The sequence below is a fragment of the Choloepus didactylus genome, chromosome 19, assembly GCF_015220235.1.
Source record: "Choloepus didactylus isolate mChoDid1 chromosome 19, mChoDid1.pri, whole genome shotgun sequence".
In the NCBI taxonomy this organism is placed as follows: Eukaryota; Metazoa; Chordata; class Mammalia; order Pilosa; family Megalonychidae; genus Choloepus; species Choloepus didactylus.
Window position 1 is genome coordinate 14,224,578 of NC_051325.1, and position 9,605 is coordinate 14,234,182.

Below are 9,605 nucleotides of genomic sequence, written 5' to 3' on the forward strand. Positions count from 1 at the left end.
GAAGACCAATAAGGAAACTGAAAACCTAAACAATCTGATAAATGAACTGGGTTTAACAGACATATATAGAACATTACATCCCAAATGCATAATGAGGATTCCTATTTGGGGTGATGGTAAAGTTTTGGTGATGATGGTGGTAAGCATAGTGCAACAATGAATATGATTAATCCCACTAAAATGGTATGTTTAGGAGTGGTTGAGATGGGAACATTTATGTTGTATATATGTTTCCACAATTTTTTTTTTTAAAGAGCAATAAATAGACAATGTCAATTAAGTGCAATACAAGATCCTGGACTGGTCTAACAATGGAGGAGAACAGGTTCAAAGGGACACGAGGACAAAATGAAAAATTTAGAATATAGACTATAAGCTTTATATAGCATAATGTTAAATTTCTTGAATTTGATAACCCTACCTAAGGTGGTTATATAAGTGAATGTCCTTGTTCTTAAGAAATGTACATGGAAGGATTACATGTTCAAGGAGCATGATGCATACAACCTACTCGCTAATGTTTAGAAAACAGAAAATAGATCGATAGCCAGATGGATCCATACACACATATATGGATAGAATGTTACAGCAAATGCTAAATCTGGTCATTGGAGTTCTCTGTATGGGTTCTGCATTATTTTTGCAATTGTCCCATAGTATGGAATTATTTCAAAATTAAAAGTTAACGATTTTTTTTTAAGAGGAAAAAAAAGAAAATCCACCAATTTCTCAGCCTGTAGGCCTGCAGCAGGCCATGTAGACACTGTCTTAGTCTCCATCAGTGGCAAAATGGGGACAATAACACTGCTCTGGATATCTGACAGAACTGTTGTGAGGACTATTGGAGGCTAAAAATGAAATTCCTGTAAACTGTAAAATACAAAAGAAATGCAGCCTAAAGGGAAAAAAAACTTATAAATGTTCACCAAGAGTAAAATGATATGCTTAGGGTTTAAAAACATTAAGTATATTTGAAAAGCAGGATCTCACCTTTCTGAAATCTCTTCTAACAATTCCATAAGTTTAGCAGCCAAACCAAGACGCCGAAATTCTGGGGCAACAGACAGAGCTGTGACATGCCCATGCCATTCTTCCCTTGCTACCGAGCCTTCTGCTTTACCCATAACTGCCAACAAAAAACTGCATTCAGTAACTAAACACACTGACTTATGCATAAATATATAATTATGATTGGTACATTTTTATAAAGAAACCAAATTTCAAAGTCTTAATTTTTAAGTACCATTTAAGATCATTTAGTGTTTTTATTTGATTTTCATTTGCAAATGAATAGTAAGTCCAGTTCCTGAATCAGAATTAGAAAAAGTTTATAAAAAAAAAAAAAAAAGAGGAAGGGTGTTATATACTATCAACAACTAATTTTCAACAAAGAACCAGAATATGTATGTTTTTAAAATTTTGTGTATGTATATGTATATGGTATGGGTGTGAATATAATTGAGACTGCTTAATTTTTTGGTAACACTACTAATTCAGTGAAGATGCTACAGTCTGCATCATGTACCAAATCATGTAGAAATTTAACAGAAATAGAGAATCAAAGGTCCAAGAAGACTGAGACCATGTCTGTGTGGTTCACTGCTGTATCCCCTGGATCCAGCATAATGCCTAAACATAGATCAGTAAGTTGCTGAGTGGTTGAAAAGGAAATGAAATTATACACATCATAAGCAGGCTTCCATTCTGCACTCAATCTCAACCAATCAGATTAGAACCTATATTAAAATCTGAACTGCCAACCCAAGAAAGTACTAGTGGTATTATACTTACTATAACCCATTAACTCCCCACCAGGTGCCTCTGCAACGATGAAGTACTCTGGCCAGTGGGCAAGGTACTGTAAATAAAAAGGAATCCCGTACTAGAGTTGTGTTAAGGAGTCTGGAAAGCAGTGAATAGCAGAAAGTTCTTCATAAAAAATTTCCTTTAAAAAGTATATTAACTGCTACTTTATCCCCAGGTCTATATACTTCTATAATCCTACTATAACATGAAATATTTAGATTAAGCACTGAATATTAAGAAATTCCCTGAACATAACCTCAAATGTGGAATAGAGACAGCATCATCTAAGAGAAAGCAGAGAACCAGGACTCCAAAGTTCTTCTTTAATCTTTTTCACTACTGTTCTGCCCAGCACTTACCATCACCTGATATTCTCATCTGCTCGTTGTCTATCTCCCTTCCTTTAAGGCTATGAGTAGCAAGGATTTTTGTCCCATTTGCTTTATATGTTGTGACATAGTATATGCTCCATACACTTATTGCCAATTTCTACTTGGGCTTCAGCTATAAGAAGGTAAGGAAAAAAAACAAAAAATTTCAAACCCGAAGTACTTAAAACCTAAGAAAAATTAGTTCTTCCAGAAGCAGATTACCCAGATTTATTCCTCTAGTGATTCAAATTTCCCTTTTCTATTAATGCAAATAAAAGCTGACTTAGGAATCAAATACAGTAAGTGGAAATGCCTGAATAATTTGCTCATTTCTTAACTCTTCAATCCCAGGACTTCTATTCCTATATTTCTTCCAAATTCAAGCTTGCTGATGCAATTCGATGAGGCAATAGCACCAATCATATCTAAAAAAACAGTTCCTGGAAAACCTGTTCAGTATTAAGGTGTTCAAACTCTCCTCCAAAGGACAGTCATTATTTTGACTACTCCTCAAACATACCCCTTAACATGGCAGAGCAGCCTGGCTTCCTGCCAGCCAGCCACTGGCAGTCCACAACCTCCTCTCCTCCAGACGCCTGGATCAGGAAGATCTAGCAGGTTACTTTCAAATATGGGTCTACCTGGATTACGAGGCTTTACTGTCAATTTTAATAAGTTAATTTATATCCCATTTCCCCTTACTATATAGTGAAGATTTTTCTGTCACTCAAAATTCTTCAAAAACCTTTTTTATTTTTTAAAAAACATGGAAAGATCATTAATCAGTCATAATTTTAAAGCCCAAATAAAACTATGAATATATAGTTTTGCCCTTTTCACTCAATTCTGTTTCTAATATGCAGCCATATTGTTACCTGTATCCGTAATTTTTTTCTGCTGTATAGTATTTGGTTGTATGAATAGATAATTTAAGTATCTTTCTCCTGACAATGAGCATCATTTCCAGTTTCCCAAAATGTTCTTAATCCTTCATCAATACACCATAGTTTATTTAACCATTTTCTTGTTGTGTGTGAACGTTACTCCAAATATTTAACACTGTTAATTCTCCTGTTTTGTCATCATATAACTCAGGGGTCAGTAAGCTTTTCTCTATAAAGGGCTAGATGGTAATTACTTTAGCCTTTGTAGGGCATATGGTCTCTTGTCCCAAGTAATCAGCATGCAATAGGCATGCCTGTGTTCCAGTAAAACTTTATTTGTAAAGTAAATAGTCTACCAATCTGACATAACTGCTCCATTTTGGCTTCCGGGAAATGGAATTACTTAGTATGATATATATTCCAATGTCTTCCAAAAAGATTGTAGAAATCTATACTCTCACTAGGAATTTATAAGAATGCTGCTCTAAATTCACCCTTGACATCACTAGGCTTTATCATTTTTTTAAACCCATGATAATGTGATAAGTAAAAAAATGGAATTTCTGATGGTATTGTGACCCACTGATTGTCTACTTTGGATGGATTGTATGGTGTGTGAAATATCTCAATAAAACTGCATTTAAAAAAGGTAATGCGGAAAATGAAAACACATCAGAATGGAAATATTAAATATCTACATGAATAAACAGTAACAACTAAAAAATACTGATGGCATTTCATTTTGGTTTTAATTCACATGTCTGGATTGATGAGACTGAACGCTTAATGTTTATTAGCCTCCCATATGCCCTTTTTTGTTATCAGTTAACACAACCCCTCCTACCCACCTAGAGTGGACTTGGAGCATAATCCAGAAATCCAACTTTGAGTTTTAAGCCACTGAGAGGTGCAGCATAACCCAAGGTACCAACTTCTCACATCTCACAATGTTGGGGAACATTGCAGAGACATCTAATTGTTACCAAAAATTCTTTCTTCGCTTCATTTACAAGCCCCCATTTCAAGCTAAGCATATTCCCGGACTCCCTTATAGCTGGATTGCTGTGGCATGACACAGGTGCTAGCCAGTGAGCAACAGAAGTGCCATTTGGTACTTCCAGAAGGTGCCCTCAAAAGAGAAGGGCACTTCCTCCTTCCCCTTTCTCCATCGCACTGACAGAAAGAGGGATGTGATGCCTTATACTCTGGCAGCCCTCTGAGACAGGAAGACACAGGCCACCCTGGGAATGGTAGTGGTTAAACTGCATGGAACTGCAGAGATTTATATGAAGTCATTGTAGTAACAGGTTGTCAGGAAGATTCAAGACAACCCTTGTTCCCAGGTTTTGTTTTTTCCAATGTTGCTTATGATGTTTCCTGATCTACATGCTTTAAAATTTCTCTATACTGAAGTCTATTTTTTATTTTTGTTTTCTTCATTTCCTTTATTCTTACAAAGTTTTCTTTTAACTTTTTAAAGAAAGGATACAGTTTCTGTAAGTGGATCCAAGTTACTGAAAGAAACAAGAGAAATGTCAATAGTCAGTAGTTTACAAAAACAGGTTTAGGAAGCCCATTAAAATGAAACATAATATGCCACAAGGAAAACAAAACATGCCAAGTCCATAACTGTAAAACCATCTTAAGGGCTGAGAAATAGGGTTTAAACCATGTAATGGCTATAGTGAGTTGTTACAATGACTACTAAGGTATCTTATACATTTTCATCTAACTGCTGCTTCTTTACAAATTACTTAATGCTCTATAAGTCTACATACAAATCTGCATCTGACAACTTGCATCCTCCCCACCCTCTCTCTGGTCCTTCTGGGACAATGTTTCCTTTCTCCTATATTCCACCCTCTGGATGGGGGCAACTCTCACTAGTTTCTGTTCCTCCGCTCTTCCACCACATTCTCACTTCCCATCCAACAGCCCCCATCCATATGCTTTCAATTATATATTCTGGGATAGAGCCTCTCCCTTCTGGCTTTGAAGCAACACATTCCCAAGCATTGCTGGGCAAGCTCACCCAGCAAATCCCACCATCGTTCTGGAGTCATCATCAGCTCTGCCTGCACTTTTCCATTCAATTAACAGGGCCACTATTTTGTCAGGCTCAAAACCAGCTACCTTCAACTCTTCATTTGTACCCTCCCCTCTCCCCATATCCAGTCTCATTCTTCTTTGGGGCCCTTACTGATACCTGACAGTCATACAACACTCTAGTCCAATAGTTCTCAAACTTTTGGGCCTCAGAACCTCTTTACACTCTTAAACATTATTGAGGACCCCAAAGAGGTTTTATTTTTATGGGTTGTATCTACCAATATTTTAAAATTTTCAATTATTTATTCATTTAAAAATACTAAACCTACTTTTTTAACAACAAAAAAAATCACTATATTTTCCAAAACAAAAAATTTAGCTACAAGAGTGGCACTGTTTTACAATTTTGTGAATTTCATTAATGTATGGCTTAACGGAAGACAGCTGGATTCTCCTATCTGCTTCTGCATTCAATCTGTTGCCATACATCTGGAAAACTCCACCATACACTTGGTAAAAGAATGAGAATGAAAAAGGCAAAAATATCTTTGCATTATCATGAAAACAGCTTTGACCTCGCAGGGCTCCTGAAACAATCTTGGGACTACCTGGAGCCCAGATCACCTTGGAGAACAGCTGCTCTAGTCCAGTGGGGACTCACTCTCCCCCACTTCTCCCTATTTCATAGCTTCTAATTTCTCCTCAACAGGCTTACCCCCTTCTCCTCTCAGCTGCTCCCTATTTCACAAAGAAATCACAACCGTAAGAAAGCTTCACCAAGGTCCCACTACCCAACCCACCAACCTATAAGCAATTACACTTGCTGTCCTGGAGCCACGGAAGGAATGTCAATGAAAAGATGCCGTCCCCTCTCACTACCTGGGAACCTGCATCTGTAATTCTCCTCTCCTGTAAGAAATCTACAGTGTGCTAGACACTTAGCCATCAGCCACCCTTGATATAGTTCCCCACTCACAGGGCCACCCAGTCTCCTTTACTACCAGTTTCTCTGTCTCTGCACACTAACACTTGAGAGCCCTGGGGCACTATGTCAGAACATTTTTTTTTTCTATCTGTACTCACTCCATCACTGTCAGCTAGCCTTGTGGTTTTAAATACCAACTACCCAATGTTGACCCCAAATTTCTATCTTTAGCACAGAACTAAACTCAAGAGTCCCATGTCCAGCTGCTACACTGACCTCTCCGCTTGGGTGTCTCAGTGCACTGGCAGAGAAGCCCAAGTCCTCACAGTGAATACCACTCTGACAGCCTCTCCAAGACCCAGCCCCTGTAACTCTGACCTAATCTCCTCCCACTCCCACACTTACTCTGGCCCAGCCACACTGGCTTCCTCCCCTCATCTGAACAGGAGATCTGCACTTACTATTCCCTCTGCCTGAAAGCTCCACTCCCCCCAATATCCACATGAACTTATTCTTTCACTTCTCCTGGTCTATTTTCAACGGCACCTTACCTGAATACCTTATCTAAAGCTGAATCCTGGCTCACTCCGTTTTTATTTTTTCTTTTGTACTTAATCCCAAATCCCAAATACATGTTATTTACTTATTTTGTTTTCCCCCTCTAAAATGCAAGTTTCATGAAGACACTAATTTTTTGTCTCTTTTGTTCACTGCTCTATCCTCAACACTGGCATGTTTTTTCCAAGAATATTTGTTAAATTAATCTGCAACATTTCTACACCCACTGCTTCTTTCAGTTCCTACTACAACACCCTAATCCAGTGATTCCTTGAGTTTTCTACCATAGTGCCCTCATCTAAGAAGAACTAGGAGTAAATGGGGAAAAAGGGAGGCTCCCCTATTGGCATATTCTGAAGAAGCCTTAACAAACCAGATGATTCTAATATTTTATCATAAATGTTCATGTTTATTTTTTTCTATTCCATTTTTACAGTAAAATAATAGTGTCCCTTTCTAGATCTTCAATTAAAACTGTCCAAGAGTCTTTGCCTTGTCTACTCTTGAAACTTCAAGGTATCCTGTCCCCTCCCAGGCTTACATCTCCCAAGCCCTAGTCTTTGCCAACTTGTCATTTCTGGGACATTGTCAAGGCCTCCTAAATAAATGGCTTACTGGCCTGTTCTGCCTCCCGTAATTGCCTCACATCCCACATAGCTCCATGGTTAAGAGTTCAGCTCTCAGACAGCCAAGAATTTGAATTTCCAACACCTCCAGTCCAGGGTGATGGTGTTGCTGCTGGTCAGGGATCACTCAGAGAAGCACAGTTCAGCAGCCAACCTGCTAGAAGATTCCCTGCTCCATCTACTCCCACATCAGGGCTCTGTCACCTAGAACCCCTTAAGATCTCCATACCATGAGCACTCAGGAAGTGCTGGGCACAGAGAGCTCTCAGCACAAGTCTCATTAACAGTGTGCTATTTGACTGGAATGACAGGCCCAGCAAGAAATTCTCCCCAGGATCAAGGCTAAACCCTGAAACAATGGAGCCAAAGTCCAGTTCCACCCTCTTCACTGACTACTCCATTGCAGAAACTCTCCACTAATATTCACACTGATCTCAGTTCTATGACCCACACCTTACATTTTCTCACCTTTAGCCCTGCTCCCCAATCCAGAATTTACTTCCTCCATGCCACTTAACATTATACCCACCCTTCAAGGTCCCTCCCATTGTTGACATCTTCCTGGCTATCCATCCCAAAGTTCTTTCCAACCACCTTGCAAATCATACCACCTGGTTCTTAGTTTTCACATATTACCCTGTTGTCTTTAGAAGTGGATCTGGGATTGACAGATGGAGGGAGAGATGTGTGATGAATCCGATGTAACTGGAGAAACCAGGTAATGCATCTATAGGTATCAAAATTCTTTCAACTTTTCTAAATGTAAAAAATTGTCAAATGTTTTCTTTGAAAAAAAAAGGTATCTCCAAGTCACGGGTCCTGACTTAGGGTGAAAGAAACTGTTTAAAGGACTTGACACACAGTGGGCCGGCTGTACTGCTCCTCACAGCAGAAAAACGGTGTCTACACAGCGGCGGGAAGCTACAGTAACTAAACTGATCAATAAACAACCTCACCTGAGAGAGGAACCGCTGCGGCGGGCGCGACGATTACAGTGTTATTTCATTTAGTTACAAATTAACCGCGCTCACCAGCTGGGCTTCACAGTGTACATTACACAACAAACAGCGCTCACTACATGCCAGGCTCCGTCCGAGGCGCTTTACACCATTTAACCTCATCCCGACCCTCCTAACGACCCTCCGCAGTCCATTCCCAGGAAAGGAAGCAAACCGCAGTGGAACCGGCAGAACCGGCGTGGACACCAGGCCGTGGGCCAGCTCCTCTCTCCGCTCGCCACGCATCTCAGTGTACCCTGACCGCCGCCGCGAGGCCGACCCCGGCGCTGCCCCTTGTGCGGACCAGCACGCAGCGGCTTGAAGGAGAAAGCTAAAGAGCCTCGGCCAAAGTCACCAGGGCCGCCAGGCCTCGGACCCAAAGGCCCCGAGGGAAACTGCCGGGCCGGGGAGCTCCCGCAGGCCTGAGCCCGGGGAGGGGAACACGGGCCGGGAGCTGGCGGGGCGGAAGACAGCGGCTGGGGACAGAGGTCGGGTACGGCGCTGGCGGGGCTGGAAGCCCAAGCCTGGCAAAGAGCGGCCGGCTCAGGGCGCGCCTAACTCACATGTTATTGAAGCGGAACAGGTCGTCGCAGGTGAAAGCCCGGAGCGTGGTCATCGCGCCGCCGCCGAAACTCACTCACCGCGACCCTGCTCCCGCTCTGCCGGAAGTCGTCCTGCGCACGGCCGCTGTGGGGCGGAGCAGAGAACTGCTTCCGGGACACTAGTTGCTCGGCAACGATGGCCGCGACGTGGCTCCCTCTGGCGGTCTGAAGCCGGCATTGCCAGATCCTTCCTGTAAGGTCTCCGAGGTCTTCTCTGAACCTCAAAAACTCTTCGCGAGGGTGATTGGCGAACGTCGGCTGTGTGATCATTTAGGAAGAAGAAAAAAAGCCACCAGGGATTAGGAAACAAAAACAGGGAAGCGGGATTCAGAACCACCTGAGTACCGTAAGCAAGTGGAAAGGAACTGTAGAATTCAAGGTCCAGAGCGGCGCTGTCCCCCAGAAATAGGATGCGAGCTATGCATGTGAACCTAAACTTCTCGCAGCCGCTGTAAAAACCACAGAAAGAAGGTGAAATTAATTTTAATAGTACATTTATTTAACCCAATATATCTAAAATATCGTGTAAAGAAAGGTGAAATTAATTTTAATAGTACGTTTAACCCAAAATAAAATATTATTTTAACATATAACCAATACAAAAATTGTAATGGAATATTTTACTTTTCGGGTTCTAAGTCCTTGAAATCAGGAGTGTATTTTACACCTGTAGCATATTTCAATCCTAGAGCCCAGTTGGCATCGGAAATACTTGTTCTGTATTTAAATCTCATAAAGTTACTGGTTCAAAAGTGGAACCTAATCCTTAACATTCTTTGAAATTTG

General features: G+C 40.9%; 1 protein-coding gene across 3 annotated transcripts in view; it reads right to left on the minus strand.

Moving 5' to 3' along the window:
* Positions 1-8,910, minus strand: part of NAA20 (N-alpha-acetyltransferase 20, NatB catalytic subunit) — a 56,121-nt gene extending 47,211 nt beyond the window's left edge. Inside the window, exons 1-5 of one of the 3 annotated variants that reach the window (XM_037812266.1) lie at positions 8,781-8,859; positions 4,551-4,575; positions 2,166-2,310; positions 1,792-1,858; positions 991-1,126 (exon numbers count right to left, since the gene is read on the minus strand). In XM_037812266.1, coding sequence (XP_037668194.1) covers positions 991-1,126; positions 1,792-1,858; positions 2,166-2,168 — 206 coding nt within the window. In that variant the 5' untranslated portion in view covers positions 2,169-2,310; positions 4,551-4,575; positions 8,781-8,859. Of the gene's footprint in view, positions 1-990; positions 1,127-1,791; positions 1,883-2,165; positions 2,311-3,909; positions 4,481-4,550; positions 4,576-8,780 lie in introns of those variants that run through there. The other 2 variants (XM_037812265.1, XM_037812267.1) reach the window with 2 other exon arrangements.
* Positions 8,911-9,605: the final 695 nt, after the last annotated feature.